This window comes from Prionailurus viverrinus, chromosome E2, assembly GCF_022837055.1.
Source record: "Prionailurus viverrinus isolate Anna chromosome E2, UM_Priviv_1.0, whole genome shotgun sequence".
NCBI classification, from domain to species: domain Eukaryota; kingdom Metazoa; phylum Chordata; class Mammalia; order Carnivora; family Felidae; genus Prionailurus; species Prionailurus viverrinus.
In genome coordinates this window covers 28,649,327-28,665,727 of record NC_062575.1, presented here as the reverse complement: position 1 = coordinate 28,665,727, position 16,401 = coordinate 28,649,327, and the positions used below count along the sequence as shown (strand labels likewise).

At 54.5% G+C, this 16,401-nt stretch overlaps 1 protein-coding gene across 6 annotated transcripts in view; it reads left to right on the top strand.

The window, feature by feature from the left end:
• The window catches only part of CPNE2 (copine 2), a 46,918-nt gene that overhangs the window by 13,266 nt on the left and 17,251 nt on the right, over window positions 1–16,401 (top strand). For all 6 annotated transcript variants that reach the window (XR_007147325.1, XR_007147326.1, XM_047835224.1 and 3 more), the window contains exons 2-11: window positions 2,183–2,397; window positions 5,184–5,363; window positions 7,083–7,157; window positions 9,014–9,085; window positions 9,942–10,025; window positions 10,301–10,390; window positions 11,705–11,803; window positions 12,353–12,439; window positions 13,919–13,978; window positions 15,836–15,969. Coding sequence is in view for 4 of the 6 variants with exons in the window: in XM_047835224.1 (XP_047691180.1) it covers window positions 2,218–2,397; window positions 5,184–5,363; window positions 7,083–7,157; window positions 9,014–9,085; window positions 9,942–10,025; window positions 10,301–10,390; window positions 11,705–11,803; window positions 12,353–12,439; window positions 13,919–13,978; window positions 15,836–15,969 (1,061 nt within the window). In the remaining 2 variants the exon portion in view is untranslated. The remainder of the gene's footprint in view (window positions 1–2,182; window positions 2,398–5,183; window positions 5,364–7,082; window positions 7,158–9,013; window positions 9,086–9,941; window positions 10,026–10,300; window positions 10,391–11,704; window positions 11,804–12,352; window positions 12,440–13,918; window positions 13,979–15,835; window positions 15,970–16,401) is intronic.

Sequence of the window (16,401 nt, the reverse complement as noted above, 5' to 3'; positions counted from 1 at the left end):
GGGGAGGCCAGAGAGACCCAGCTTGTGCCCTGCCTCTGCGGTTACCTGGCTGTGAGACCTCGGGCAGGTGACCTCTGTTCTCTGGGCCTCAGCTTCCTCATCTGTAAAATGGGGGTGACTGTTGTGACCCACCCCACCTCAGGGCGGCTGTGAGCACAAACAGGTGTTCTCCCAGCCGCACGGCAAGGTGTCCTTTTTGGACGTCCCTATCCCCTCCGCCCTCCTGACTGGGTCGAGGATTTGCTCACCCCGCCCCCACGTGGAAGGCCACCCAGCTGCACGCGGGGAGAGTGAATGCAGTCCTCCAGCCCCTCCAGTGGAAACTAATTTTTACACGACAAGAATAAATCCCGCAGGCAAATTGCAGTGCTGCCCTGACGCTCCGGGCTCGCGTGATTATGATGAGGTTGTCGGGACAGACAGTGGGAGGGAGAGGGCTGAGGACTGGCTTTGCCACTGTCCGGATCCTCCCAGGCGTGCCCGGGTCTTGCTGTGTCTGCAGAGGGAGAGGGGCCTCTGGTGCCAGCCCCACACTGGCCTGGGCCTCCCGCAGACTGGGGCATCTGTCTGCCCAGCCAGAGGCTGGCGCTCAGGGGTCATGGCTATGGCCTCAGCGCTATGGCTGGGGTCAGAGGGAGACGGGTGGGCGTGCTTTGGTCCCTCCTCCCTGGATGACAGCAGCCTCCTCGCCAGCCCCCCTGCTGCCTCTCCTAGCCTAACATCCCCTCCTCCCCACAGGGGCTGGAGCCAGCTTTTCCAAACACACATCAGGTCATGTCACCTCTCTGCTTAAAACCCTCTGAGACTTCCATCACTCAGAACAAAGCCCCAGTACCCCCAGGACCTGGCTGCTCTCCCCGAGCCGTCAGCCAGGCTGTGAGGGCTGAGACTGGGCAGCCTTTTTACTGCGGGATCCCAGTCCTGGCTTGGTTCTTGGGACCTAGTAGATGCTCAGTGAACACTCTAGAGTGGATGAACGAGCCTCGGGGTCCTTGTCTGGAAAACAGGGTGATATTAGTCCCTGACCCACAAGACTGAATGAGAATTAGAGACATGGTGCAGGTCACGTGCCCAGCTCGTGGTCAACACTGTGAGTAAGTCGGGTTCACGTCCCCACCGAGGGAACACCCTTCTCTTACCTCTCCCCCCTGGGGGAGTACAGGGCTGGTTACTCACTCAGCAGGGAGGGGCTGAAATATTAGTCAAGGCCTCATCCACATGGGGTCAGGGCTTGTGTTAACTACACACGAGCCAGTGGAAGAGACCTGACCACAGGAGTTCGGCAAGGCTGTATCTTGATGTCTCGTGGGTAGAAGTGGAAACTGAGGCACAGAGAGCCAGATGGCTTGTCCGCAGGGCCTTGTTATGGGCGGAACCCAGAGCTCCCCTCCACCCCCGAGATGGGTTTGTCTTCACTTGCTCCAAATGAACACTTTGCGCTTGCTGGAAAACAGAACTGCTTAACGTAAGCAAATGCCAGTAATTAGCTGTGACAGTGGAAGGGTACATAAGGCCCTGGGCATGGAATCTGGGGAAGTCACGTACGAGCGGAAGAGTTCTATGTTGGGAATAATGACCAACTCAGGCAGAATCTGAGCCATGTGGAGGGTTTGTCCGTTCACTGATTTAGACATTCGTTCCTCTTTTTTATTCAACAAGCATACACTAAGTGCCTCCTTGTGCCTCAGTCCCTGTGCATCGGCCCAGGATACAAGATGAACAAGGCTGCAATGAACAAAGTCAAGTTTTGGATAAGTTATCAGAAGTGAGCTTCCTAGTGGCCAAAGCAATGAGGGAAACCTGAGCAATGATAAGCCCCACGGTAGCCACACGATTCCAAACTGTTAATTGCTCAGGAGAAGCCTAGGTTTTCCTGGCAAAATGAATATTTTAGGTGCCCACATCCACTGTGATCTGTCGCTGATTTGGCAGCGGCACCTTGGACTTGTGTGTGTAACAATTGACTGGCACAGATAATACCTTCAAACTAAACATGCCTGCTAAGGACCCGTTTTTCTTCATTCTCCTTCGGTCAAGCTTTTGCTTGTGTTATCCCATGCACACACCTTTCCTTCCATCTCTACCTGCATCTGGAAGGGTCAGGTTGGTGACACCGCCTCGGGGTAGGGTGGGAGAGCGGATGTCTGTGTCCTCTCTGACCCCCACCTCTCTCCCCGCCCAGACTGCCAGGAGCTGCTGCCAGCACCGACAACCCCTATGGCCTACATCCCTGGTGGGGGCGCCCCGGCAGCGGGGGTGGCCCCCGTGGGCTCCCAGTATTGTGTGTGCAAGGTGGAACTGTCAGTGAGTGGCCAGAACCTGCTGGACCGGGATGTCACCTCCAAGTCTGACCCCTTCTGTGTCCTCTTTACAGAGAACGATGGCAGGTGGATTGAGGTGAGGCCCCTCCATGTGTGCCCTGGCTGGGTGGAGGGTGGCTAGGTTGCCGGGGAGGGGTTCCCACTGGATCCTGGGACCTCCAGGTTAGACAGACCCTTGGAGGTCATTGGAGGGTGGGCCAGGGGTTACTTAGAAGATTGTTGCTTTTAAAATTGGATTTTAGGGGCACCCGGGTAACTCAGTCAAGTGTCTGACTCTTGCTTTTGGCTCAGGTCATGATCTCACAGTTCATGAGATTGAGTCTTGCATTAGGCTCTGTGCTGACAGTGCAGAGCCTGCTTGGGATTCTCTCTTTCTCCCTCCCTCTCTGTCCCTCTCCTGCTTGCATTCTCTCTTTCTCTCTATCTCAAAATAAATAAACATTTTTAAAAATTGTACTGATATTATTATTTCAAATAATTGTATTTGTAAGTTATTATAATTCATAGATTTAGATTTATAATCATATTGTTTCATATCATAATATTTTATTAAGTTTTTCTATGTATTTTGAGAGAGAGAGAGAGAGAGCATGCACGCAAGCAGAGGAGGGGCAGAGAGAGAGGGAGAGAGAAAATCCCAAGCTGACTCCATACTGTCTGCACAGAGCCCTATGTGGGGCTCAAACTCATGAACCAGGAGATCATGACTTGAGCTAAAGTCTGACAATCAACCCACTGAGTCACCCAGGTGCACCCCCCCATATCATAATATTCTAAATTACTGTAATATATAGTTAAAATATATTTTAGGGTTTTACAAAATGCTTCCATTTTTAAAACAACCTTCCACATTTATTTTTTGTTAAGTTTATTTATTTATTTTGAGATAGAGAGTACACTTGTATGAGTGGGGTGGGGGGCAGGGAGAGAGAGATCCCAAGCAGGCTCCACACTGTCAGTGCAGAGCCCGACATGGGGCTCAAACTCAAGAACTATGCGATCATGACCTGAGCTGACATCAAGAGTCAGACACTTAACCGACTGAGCCACCCAGGCGCCGACCCCCCCCCGCCCCCGCCATGTTTATTCCTAAATGAGCATATAGTCAGTGAGAAGCAAACAGAGAAATGGGGAACTCAGTCTTTGGTCCCAGAGCTGGGCCAAGACCTAGGTCTGTCATTCCCTGCTGTGTGGCCTTGGGCAAGTGGCTGTCCCTCTCTGAGCCTGTCTCCTCATCTGTGAAATGAGGATATTTTCCCTCCCGCCTACCTTGCAGAGACCCAGACCTGGGGCTGTGGATGGTGCTGAGGACTTCTGAACTGGAAGACTTTGGCCTGTGGGCTGATGAGAAATGCAGCCTGAGGAAGGATATTGAGAAATGCAAACTGTTAGCACTTTCAAGTTTTAAAAGAGGCTTTGTTTTTATTTCAAAACGGGTCTCTGTTCATTGTAGTAAATTTAGAAAATACATACAGCCCTAAAGAAAGTAATCAGCAAAGGTGGGAAACCTGTGTGTCAGAGAGAGAGAGAGAGAGAGAGAGAGAGAGAGAGAGAGAGAGAGACCCACTGTTAACCGTTTGGTGTCCGGCCTTTGAGATAGTTTTATGCATGTAAAATTTCCAAAATACGTATCTATTTTTAATAATTATCCAGCTGAGCCACAGCGGGCAGCCCAATGAACGTACTGTGGTTTACAAAGAGTTTCCACAGATGTTGGCTCCTTCTCATGATGCCAGGGAACTGGTGCTGAGATTGTTGACCCATTTCACAGAGGGAAAACGGGCCCAGAGTGGGTAGGGGCCCCTCTGTGTCACGCAGTGCATTGGTGATACAGCCAGAAGCGGGAGGTGGAACATGAGGTCAGCCGAGGACGAAAGCCAGCATGTCTGGAGCACCCTGGTTCCCTCTGCCGGGTCTCTGGGACCTCCGCCTACCCCTCAGGGAATGGTGTAATCCCCACCACACCACACCCCCACTCGTGGCATCCACCCCCCACCCCTGACAATCTGTCTCTCACCCAGGCTGGCCACCCTGGCTAAAAATAGCCCAGGGCCAAGACTTCTTCCATCCCTGCATCTCCAGCCCTCGGAAATGGACTGGGTGGGAGGAAAAATCAACATAGCCCAGGCCCCAAAATAGACTATCGCCCAGAGTCCGTGGTTTGGGGCCTCAGTGTAGAGGCCAGGAGGCAGTGTTCTTGTCCCAGCCCCACCGCTGACCCACAGTACAAGGCCCTGTCTTTACCCAGGCCTTGGTTTCCACAGTGGGGGGGGAAGGGGGGATTTGGTCTGTACAGTTCCCAGTTTGGACATTCCAGGAATCTGTACAATGTACCAACATCTGCCCCCACCTGCCCCTAAGTACCCCTCCCTCTTTCTGTTCCCTCCGTCAGCTTCCATGTGAAGTGTGGTTTGAAAAAAGGGTTCTTCCAAGATAAAAAGGCTGAAAAGCACTGATAGTCCAATCCCTTCGTTGCACAGAACTGGAAACAGAGGCTCTGATGGCGAAAGGGACTTACTGTCTGCCACTTACCTAGGCAGAGACACGGCTCAAGCTCTTCCCCTGGCACCTGGTGTGGAGCCAGAGTCGAAGAGTTAAGACTGTCCGTGCTAGAGCCAGACCTGGGTTCAAATGTTGACACTGCCCGTCTGGCTGTTCAATCTTGGGTAAGTCCCTTAACCTCTCTGTGCATCAGTGTCCTCATCTGTGAGCCGGGAGTAATAACTACCTCAGCCACCCAGGTAACTGGCCACGAGGGCCTGCCAGAGTAGGTGTTCAGCAAGTTTGAATGACTTCGGGCAGCCCGAGAAGGGTTGAACCAGCTGCCTGACTCAGGCTCCTGCTTCCCCGCCCCTTTGCTAGTACGACAGGACAGAAACTGCCGTCAACAACCTCAATCCCGCGTTCTCCAAGAAGTTCGTCCTCGACTACCACTTTGAGGAGGTGCAGAAGCTCAAGTTCGCCCTGTTTGACCAGGACAAGTCCAGCACACAACTCGATGAGCATGATTTCCTGGGCCAGTTCTCCTGCAGCCTGGGCACGGTGAGCCGGGCCCCTCCCGGTGGACGAGGAGGGCAAGGGAGTCCTCACCTTGGGCATCACCCTGCTCCCAAGGACAGGGCGGTCCCTTGGAGAGGGCCTCTGCTGCCACCTGCTTTCCCTGGCCCCATTTTCCTGGCTGGCTTTCGAGGTAGCATCACAAATGCGGATAGGCTTGGGGGGCAGCAGGCACGAAAGGGGGTAAGCAGCCTGGTGGTTTGGGGCCAGGCTGAAGAGTTTTCGGTGGAAAACACTGAGCACGGTGCCTGCGAGCTGTTGCCACACAGGAATGGGGACCCCATGTGGCCAGAACTGATTGTCAGAAGTGATCAGATGCAGTCGTGACTTCCTGGCTTAGGAGCACCTGACCAGCAACCACGGCACCCATGGGCATCCTTCTCTGTGGCTGGCTTACCGTGTAACCTCGGGCAACTTCCTTTCTCTCTCTGGGCCACACTTTCCCATCCAATTCAGTCCTTGGTGAGGTTATCGAGGCTGGAGATCGCAGGGTTAGGAGTTCCAGCCCTTTTTGCTGTGTGCCCTTGGGCAAGCCCCCACCCCCTTCTGGGCCTCAGTCTCCCCCCATTTCACTTGGGGCCTGCTGACGACTGCTTAGTCTATGGTGATGATGGAGGAACAGTGCACATTAAAAATGGCCTGGGCCTTCCAGGAGATGGGATGGAAAAAACGCAAGGGCCCACCGTTGTGTGAGAAGCAGGGTGTGTCCCTGGGATTCTGCCTGGAGTCCTCGCCCTCAAAGGATAACTGAGGAGAGAGCTGGAGGGTGAGCTGGTGGCACCTGCCACCAGCAGGACCGCCCGTAGCCTGGAGAGGGGGCAGGGCGGGCAGCAGGTTGCCAGGGCCCCGTGAGAGGTGTGGCCACGGCATGGAAGCCTCTGGACTAGAGCTGAAGCCGTGGGAGCGTCAGGTCTGCCAAACCACCGCTCGGCCTTGCTCTCCTCCTGGTCGTCTGGTGCCTTTTGGCGCCCCCCGTGGCTGTACCCACAGCCCAGGGTTGCGCGCGGGGTGATGAAGGCCACCGTGCTCCGAGCAGGTAGGGAAGGGCGAGGGCAAGAGTGGACTGGGGAGGAAAACCAGCACGTGCGCACGGCAGCACAAAGAAACACTGGCATCCCCCCCCCCCCCCAAGAAACCGAGGACCAGGGTGGCCCAGGAAGAGTGTGGGGATGGGGTACAGAGATGGCGGAGGGGCAACTTTACAACGTGTTCTGCTCTTCCTCTCTCTATTGTGTTGATTGCCGACCGAGCGCTGTGTGCATGTCCTCTCTCTTCGGAGCGTGAAAATACATAGGATTTGCTCTTCTCCATCAGGATCACACCCTGAGGAGGGTGGGGTCTGTAGGTGGCTTTGGGGGAGGCAGTGAGGGGGCTTGACTCCCTGCAGGGGCCTCCAGAATGTGAGCCTGGGAAGAGCCTTTGCCTGGGGGCAACCGGGTCAGTGGGAGTGGACTGCAGGGATTGCGCCCCAGCTGTGGGACATCCAGCGAGTGTCTTAACCCCTCTGGGCGTCTGTCTCCTCAGCTGCGCCCTGGAGTCAGCGATGGTTGCTGGTTGCATGGGGAGGTGTAGCCAGCGACCCGCCAGCGCCAGCGCGGAGCCGAAGCCGCGTGCATGCGCGTGCTGTGAGTGGTGACTGCTGAGCATTTTTCCTCCCCACCAACGCTCAGGAGCGCCACTCTCCTCTCTCCTTCCCCACCCCAGATCGTCTCCAGCAAGAAGATCACTCGGCCTCTGCTGCTGATGAATGACAAGCCTGCAGGGAAGGGCCTGATTACGGTACCAGCCCCCTCCCTGCTCTCCGCACCCCTCCGCCTTTGCTCGCTGCCCTCCCCCATCAATGGGCTGCTTCCCTGCCAGATAATCACCAGCTTTGTTTGGAGTAAAAAGGCCCAACTTACAACTTAGCAACAGGTCTCTTAGCAACGGGCTCCTGGCTCCACATATGATGCGTTGGGGGCCGCCAAGCTGGGAGTAGGGGGCTTGCTAGAGGCCCCTGTGGCCTCCTACTCCCAGGGCAGGGGCGCTCCGACTCATTCCTGGAGTCCACCCTAGCCCTCCCAGCTGGCCCTCCCCTCCTGGCCTGCCCTAGGGGGTCTTTGAGGAGCGCCTGACCCGTGGAGCTCTGTTTGCGGCTGCAATGCGCAACGGTTCCAGCCGCGCGATGAGCAATAGTTCCAGCCATGGGATGTGCAATGATTCTAGTGATGCGCAATGAGTCCAGCCTTACGCAGGCCCTCTGCTCGGAACAGTCCTGGGTCCTCAAGGTCTCCTAGAAGGCTGGGAAACCTGTTTTACAGATGAGGGACCTGGAGCCCAGAGAGGAAGCACCCTGGGGAGGTGAGGCTCAGTGAGATTCTCTCCCTTCAGAGACTGCGTCAGGCCAGAGCAACTGGCCAGCTAGAGGGAGGAGGGCCAAACCTATATGTGCTCATATATAGTCACCCCCCCCTGCTCTGGAGCCTCCCTGGCTCCCCACTGCCCGTGGCGCTTTGCATTCAAGGCTGTGAGGGACCCCACCTTGCTTTCCTGCCTCAGCCGTGTTTTACGCCTTCGTGTGCATACTCTGGCTTCAAGGCAAACTGAATTCTTAGTATACCACACATATCACAGACCATTATCCACGGTTCCTGCCGCCTTGAATGTCTCCTCCCAACCTCTTGGGGTTCAGAACCTCCTTATCTAAATACCTTCACCAGCCAGCTCCCCTCTACCTGGAAACCAGCCCGGCTGGTGTAACTGTTACCCCTAGCACTTCCACCATGCCACTCCAAACCTCAGTTCCTAACTCTGTGAAATGGGCGCAGTAATAGGACCTATCTTGCAAGGTGGTTGAGCAAGTCTCTGCTGGAGGAGAGGAAAGGGAGCCTGGCATCCAGCCTGGCTTCCGTGTAGTTGTGGAAGGTCAAGTATCTTGTAGGTAAGGCTGTCCTACAGGTGTGGGGGGAGAGGAAGCCCTAACCAAGAGAGGACCCAGCTCACCTGTGTTGCTGTTGGCCCAAGGGCGTTCCCTGCTACCCTGTGAGGAAAGGGAGACAGAGAGAGGCCTAGAGAGGGCAAAGGTAGCCCCAAGGTCACTCAGCTGGTCCATCACTGGCTGGGTTGGGGCCATAGGGTCATGGCCAATGGCGAAGGCGTGGAAGACAGATGACAGCATGAGCTGACAAGACAGCAGAGGGAGCTCAGGTGACTCCTGGACCTCAGTTTCCCTAGCTGCACGGTTAGGTTGCTGGAATCCCCCAATGTCGTGGCATTTTGAGGTCTGCAGTGGGGCATGAGGGGGCCTGTCAAGCTGCTCCCTGGCCCAGAACCTCTCCCCAAGGCTCAAGACCTCCCCTCATGTCTGGTAACAGCTTCACATGGCCTCCTCTCTTGAGCCACACGGAGTCACTTCTGGTTCTTCATATTCAGATGGGTTACCCCATTTTCCAGAAGATGGCAATGGAGGTTTTGGAAAACCTCCATTGAAAAGACAAGGGGCATGACCAGGGTGGCCCGGTACTCCCCCTCCTCTTTTTTCCCCTTCCCAGCCCTGGAGAACTGACTCCTAAGCACCCGTGCTCACTCTGCCTGGCGGGGCGCCAGGGGGAGCCAGAGGGGCAGGTCCCACCCCTCACATTCCTGTGGCTTTACAGATTGCTGCCCAGGAGCTGTCAGACAACCAGGTCATCACGCTGAGTCTGGCGGGCAGGAAGCTGGACAAAAAGGTAAGGCAGGCGAGGAGGGGTTTCTCCATCAGGGAGCAGTATCCCTCCCCCAGCCCAGGGGTGTGTGGCCTAATCCTGGTGCTTCTGGCTATCACCTTTATCACCCCGCATCCAGGAACAAGTAGCTTAGGACCAAGTTAGAACCTCTTTACCACTGAGGTAGTGAGTTTCCCGTTATTTAGAGGTATTCAAGACGTAACTGGAAACGCACTGCTTAGAACTCCCTGTCTCAGTATAAATTGCTAGGATCCTTATAGTAACATACAGGGCCCCGCCCCTGTCCACAGCCCCCCACCCCCACCCCCGACCTCACCCTTTCTACTCTCCCCACCTTCATTCTGCCTCAGCCAAATCAGCCTCATCATTGTTCCAGGATTACATCAGGCCTCAAAGGCCTCAGGACCTTTGCCCTTGGTATTCCCTCTGCCTGGGAAGTTCTTTTCCCTGAGTGTTCCCTGACACATTTTTTTTTTTTTTAACTTAAATAAATGGATTTCCAGAGGACATCATCTCCCTTCTGTGATGGGCTGGGATAGTTTCAGTTTTTCAGATGCCCACTAAAATAAATTAAAATCACATCCTCCCATTGGCATCGCCCTGCACTGGAAACAATCGCCCTTTGGAAGTCCCGGCCGGTCTACGTTGTAGCTCCTGCGGACTCCAGGTCTCAGGGTCTCTGAACACAGGCTTTGGTAACACCAGGATGGTGGGGGAGCTGGTTGGCCCCAGGCGACTGGCTCTGCCCACCGCTCCCGCACCTGAGCCTGGGTTGGGGGCAGCGGCTGGGCCACCCCACCTCTCATCTGAATCCGCCAGAGTCGTGCCTCCCTCACCCACATCCTCCTGCCTCCTCCAGGACCTCTTTGGGAAGTCAGACCCATTTCTCGAGTTTTATAAACCGGGAGATGATGGCAAGTGGATGCTGGTTCACAGGACTGAGGTGGGTGCATGGGATTCTGGGGGTCTCTAAGCCAGTGGGTCTCTAGTCTGGCCACCCCCAGTGTCTCAGGATGGGGCTGTGTGGTCGCAGCCATGCAGGGAGCAGGAAGGGCCACAGCGGTGCCCAAAGGATTTGTTCCCTCCCCGCCACAGAGATCCTCACTTGCATCCCCAGAAGCATGGTCGTGGGTCTCTCCACCCCCATCCCCATCGGGTCCCACCCGAGAGCACTGCTGCCCTGGGCCTGAGTTCACCCTTGGCCCTCACGTCCTGCAGGTGATCAAGTACACACTGGACCCTGTGTGGAAACCATTCACTGTGCCATTGGTGTCCCTGTGTGATGGGGACATGGAGAAGCCCATCCAGGTGAGGGGACGCTGGGAGCCCTGCACCCCACCCTGCCAGCTCCAGCCTCCCAGTCTATCTGAGGCTTTCTGGGGATGCCTTGGCAAAGCTCCTTTTTTCTTTTCTTTTCTTTTCTTTTCTTTTCTTTTCTTTTCTTTTTCTTTCTTCCTTCCTTTCTCCCTCCCTCCCTTCCTTTCTTTCTTTCTTTCTTTCTTTCTTTCTTTCTTTCTTTCTTTCTTAACTTAGGATTTTTTTAAGTTTATTTATTTATTTTTGAGAGAGAGAGAGCACAAGCGGGGGAAGGTCAGAGACAGAGGGGGAGAGAGAGAATCCCAAGCAGCCTGTGCACTGTCAGTGTGGGCTCAATCCCACAAGATCATGACCTGAGCTGAAATCAAGAGATGGATGTTTAACTGACTGAGCCCCCCCAGGGGCCCCCAAAGCTCTTTCTTATCAAGGTAGAAAGGAGAACCTATGTAGGGGGAGAGACAGGGGACCTGGGCTCTCGTCTCGGGTCTGCCTGACCCTCTGAGCCATCTGGGCACGGCTCCCGTCTCTGTGAGCCCTTCTCTAAAACAGGAACAGAATGGCTGTCTGGTTCTTCCCAGAGGGCTGCGTTGCTGCCAGCTGGGATAACAACTGTAGAAACACCTTGGAGGTGACCAAGTGTTGTCCCTGTGGTGTTTTGAGGTGGACAACTGATGAGGACAATGAATACTGGTCTCTAAAAACCCTCAGGGACCATGTCTGAGAGATGGGGGAGAGGAAGCCAGCAAGGCGAGGGCGGGGATTCTGAAACACAGTACTAGGAAACCTAGTTCTGGGTCTACTACTGCCACTGCGAGACTTGGGGCAAGTGCTTCTCTCTTGAAACCTCAGTTTACCCGTCGGTGGCATGGGTATGATAATTCCTGCCTTCCTCCTAGGAGTGGTGGCTAGATTAGAGAGCATGGAAAACTGGGATTTTTTTGTACCTGTGTCAGGGAAAGTAAGAGTCTAGGGAGGGCCTCAGGCCATGGCCTGCGAAGACAGGTAGATCACAGCCCCAGACAGATGAGGAGCGGAGAGAGACAGGTGTATAAGGAGTTAAGCTTCCTGCTCCAGAGTGTACAGCCTCCATTGCTGGGGTGCCCCTTTTGCCGGCAATCATGGAAGGCTTCCTGCAGGAGACAGTCCAGGAGCTAACAGTGTCATCCCAGGCCAGCGAGGCAGATGCTGGAGGGTTTGGGGAAGCATAAGCAAAAGGAAGACGTGGGGTTTGCTAAGGCAGCTGAGAGGGCTGGAGAGCACGTCCTTGGGGGCTGCTCTGAGGTGACCTCACTGGACCCATCCCAGGTCATGTGCTACGACTATGACAACGACGGAGGCCATGACTTCATCGGCGAGTTCCAGACCTCAGTGTCGCAGATGTGTGAGGCTCGTGATGGCGTCCCGGTGAGATGGGCCCGTGTGTGTGTGACCCTGAAACCTCAGCGGGGGCCGGGTGAGGGGCACAGGCTTGGGCAGACTAGGGCTCAGATCCCACCTCTCTGGCTGTAGGACCTTAAATCAAGAAGGACTTCTTAAGCAAAATATCCAGTTCCTCTGAGCCTCAGTTTCCCCATCTGTCTAATGGGGCAGAGGAAGAGAGTGGGAATTCAATGAGATGATACAGGTAAAGTGCCCAGCATGTGGGGAGCACTCAAGAGTTATCCATTTAACTCCCCCCAAGAAGCTGGGCCCTGGGGGGGTGGTTCTGGGCATACACATAGTTCTGGACATGACATAGATGAGTCATCTGGGGTAGGGAGCAATGCAGATCCTCCTACCTTGGGCAGGCACAGCTTGGTGTGAGCCTGAAGTGTCAGGAACCTTTTCTGGGAGTGGGCATCCAGGAAGGCTTCCTGGAAGAGGCACTGTGGAGGGGATCCTGCGGCCCAGGGGAGGGTCAGTCGCCATGGAAGCGCTGAGCTGAGCTTTTCTTTCTCTTCCCATGTTGCCCAGCTGGAATTCGAGTGCATCAACCCCAAGAAGCAAAGGAAGAAAAAGAACTATAAGAACTCGGGCATCATTATCTTGCGTTCCTGCAAGGTGAGCCAACAGGGGTGGGCACGGGGCAGGGGCCTGGTTTGGGGGTCACACAGGGAGGTATCACCACAGAAGGTATAGACAGAGCATTGGGGATGGAGCCAGAAAGGCCTGGATTCAAATCCTGGTTCTGCCACATCCTGGCTCTGCGATCTTCTGAGCTTAATCTCTCTGGGCCTCAGTCTCCTCATCTGTAGAATGGGGATGTTAACTAGGTAAAGCATGTGAAGGGTGGTCTCAGCTCACATTCCTGTGATATAAGGAGGTCCGAGAGGGCATGAGATGACCTTCCAGGGCCTCTGCTAGTTGGAAGGTCACTGGGAGGTTGCCTCCCATACTGGTGGCTTTCCCACTGCGTGTTCGGCATCCCAGGGGCAGAGGGACATTGGGTGGGGGTCTGCTAACATCATCGAGGGCTCTGGCAACTGTGACTCCTGTGGTAGAGCTGGATCCTCTGAGGCCCAGAAGGGGAGTGAGGTTCACACCAGCAGTGGTCAGGGCTGTCCCTGGATGTCTGGTAGCCAGGTGTCTGCTGGAATGAGGCCGGATGTTAAGGAAGACAGCCTGGGCTGGGGCAGCGAGAGCCCTGGTCGGTGGGCCTGAAGGTCCCAAGTGAGTCCTGGCACCCTCTCCATGCCAGCTGGCTGACCCCAGATCCCAGGCTTCTATGTCCCGGTCTGGAGTCCACGCTGTCACAGGCTGGGGTTTCCACGACTGTTCAGTGAGGTCACAACGCGGAAGTGCTCTGTGAAAGCTGATCCATCAGGTTACAGCATCGTGATTTTGGGTCCTTGTGCCTGACGCTTCTGTCCCTCAGATTCCCCTTCATGATTTTTGGCACCTGCCTTACTTACTCCTTTTTGTAATCAGCCCTTCTTCTCCCATTCTTCGATTTTTTGTTTCTTTGGCTGGTTTTTGTTTTTTTTACTTAAATACATTTATTTTGAAAGGAACCCCCCTCTGACTCCACCAAAATTAGAAGGCCAGCATCCTTTGCCAAAAGGAGCAAAGGCCATCAAAACCAACACAGTGTTTTAGCAGCTTTATTAATTTATAGCAGAAGGCCTTGAGCTGGAGGCCTGGTCTCTCTCCGTTCGGAGCAGAGCTTGGTCAGGGCTAAAGAGGGCTTAAGGACTGAACAGCAACAAATTGAGATTTTCTCTGCCGTGTAATTGGTAGGTATAACTGACATTGGGCCCTTGGGCCCTGCCTGGAATCATCGTGTGCGCGCGCGCGCGTGTGTGTGTGTGTGTGTGTGTGTCTCACTCTCACCCACTGGAACTGTTGCTCTGAGTGTTGTTATAGAGACTGGAGTTTGGTTATAATGAGACCGGGTCTTCTCTTGGCCTCCTTGACTCTACTAAGGTTTCAGGGCACAGAGCAATCAGCTCTCCAAAGGTCATTCTTGGGTATTGTGACTAGGTAGAGGGCCAGGCCTCAGGTGCAGAGCAGGGGCCCAGTGACTCCCCTGATCCCTTCCAGATAAACCGGGACTACTCTTTCCTGGACTACATCCTGGGAGGCTGCCAGCTCATGTTCACGGTAAGTCTCTCCCCCCAACCCCACCCCACCCAACCCCAGTGAGGATCCTCCCTAAGGGCTTGGGTCACCACTGTAGCAGGAGGGACATGGGGTAAACTTCGGGAATGACTTCTCCAGGGCAAAGGGTGTGTCTGGCCCAGAGAAGAGGGCATAGGTGATTGGGCCTGAGTCAGGGTGTAGCTAGAGATCAGGGCATGGTTGCCCAGCCCTCCGAGGATTGCTGGTTACACCTCTTCAGCAGGAAAAGAAGCTCTTCAATGGTCAGAAGGCCCTCCTGTCTCCTCTGCTGCCCCTCCTGTTTGCTCATTCGGTTCCATGCACACAGGACCCCACTGTTCCTCCAAGATGCCACGCTCCTTTCTGTTCTAGGGCTTTGCATATGCTGTTTCCTTTTTCTGAAACGCTCCTCCGGAACCTTCTCATGGCTGCTGCCCTACCACCCTTCAGGCCATGGCATAGAGGTCACCTCCTCAGGGAAGCCTCCCCTGATGCTTCCTGCTTCCTTCTTGTCTCTTCTCCTATTTTGATTTTCAGGACACTTGCCACTCTGAAATTATATAAGTATTTTTTCTCTTGTCCCTGTTTGTCCCACTCTGCAGACTGTGAGTACCTTTAGTGCAGGGATTTTGTTTTGTTTCTGTACGAACCTCAGCAAATCACTCAGTGCCTGGCACACAGTAGGTATTTAGTAAATGAACTGTGCCTCTGCCTGTGGCCTGGAGTGTAGGCCCCACAGACTTGTCCTGTCCATCTGGTCTTATGCTCCTCACCCAAAGGAGACCTTGGGGCCCAGGGGTCCTGCTTGGATCCCATGCTCTTGCCCACCTCCCCGCCTTGCCTCACTGTTCTCCACCACCACCTCTGGATTCCATGGGGTGGGAGGTCATCTGCATGAGTATATGGGGTCATGGGATTGGCCTTGTTGATCTCTGACCCCACTGGTCACCACTACTCTCTCATTCCAATAGGCTGGGCTCTCCTGTTCCTCCTGTGTGTGTGTGTGTGTGTGTGTGTGTGTGTGTGTGTTCATTCAACAAATGGATACTGAGCGCCTCCTCTATGCCAAACCCATCCCACGATGACCAAGTTCTAAGGTGGCCATCTTTCTCCCTGGATCCCTCTCCTAATCCCCCCTTGCCAGGCAGGCTTACCCACTCATCTGCTAGCCCTCCAGGGGCTGGGCTGGAGTTCCCTGCAGGCTGAGAGAGCAGATATCAGCCCCAGCTCCTGTGGAGCATCTTCCCTGGTGCTCTGTGCCTAGTTCCGGACCTGGCTTCAGGGGCACGTATCTTGCCTACAGTGAGCACTGACTCTGGGCAGATGGGCACTGCCGTACCAGGCAGCCCTAGGTCCCGGGGCCTCTTGGTGGAGGTGGCTTGGGGAGGGGAGAGGGTGTCTGGGAAGGCCTCCACGGGGCAGCAGATCCAAACTGGGCCTGAATGATGGAGGAGAATTAGGGAGAAAAGATGGCCTGGCTCTTTAGGTAGAGGGAACCTCATGAATAAAGGCCTGGAAATGGAAACAGATGAGTGTGTGGGTAGTGACAGTGAGGGGGAGAAAGGAATTTGGGACTATGAGTTGGCTTTGTGTCACATCTGGGCAATAGACTTTATGCTTGAGCAATAGGGAGCCAAATGGCACTAGAACCAAATGGCACTGGAACCAAAGGAGTGACAGTCAGTTTCCAGGTGTCAGACCATCTTACGGAAGGGTGGGTTGGCACAGGGAGATGAGTGGGCTTCCCATGTCCCATCAGGCTCATTGTTCCCTGGGGATGCGATAGGGAGCTAGGGTCTGTGACCACCCTGAGTGGCCTTTTTTTTTTTTTTTTTTTTTTTTTTTACCCCCACGCTACAGGTTGGGATAGACTTCACAGCCTCCAATGGGAATCCCCTGGACCCTTCCTCTTTGCACTATATCAACCCCATGGGCACCAACGAATATCTGTCAGCCATCTGGGCTGTTGGGCAGATCATTCAGGACTATGACAGGTAAACTTGGGGAGGGACCATGAAGGTCAGCTCCAGCTTCATCCAACCAGGAAGCTCAGCTTATCAAACTGGAAGGGACCCAAAGATCATCAAACCTAGGAATGGCCAACACATGACGTGCCTTATTGCCCCTTCCCACACCTGCGGCAGACTTCGCTAGTCAATTGCTGACCTCTTACCTACGGAGCCCAGATCCACGCTGGAATCCTTCTCCATATGGTACCGCAAGTAGCCAGTAAGAAAAGGAATCAAGATGGAAAATGAAACGTGTTTGCTATTGTTGCAACTTTCCCTTTTAGAGCTGGGGAAATGTAGGCTTGAGAAGGGGGGTAGAGAATGTATCCGAAGTCACACAGAGCAGGGGGACTGGCACCCAGACATTCTGATTCCTGGGCCTGGCACCTAATGGCCTAATAGTCTCACTCCTGCTGG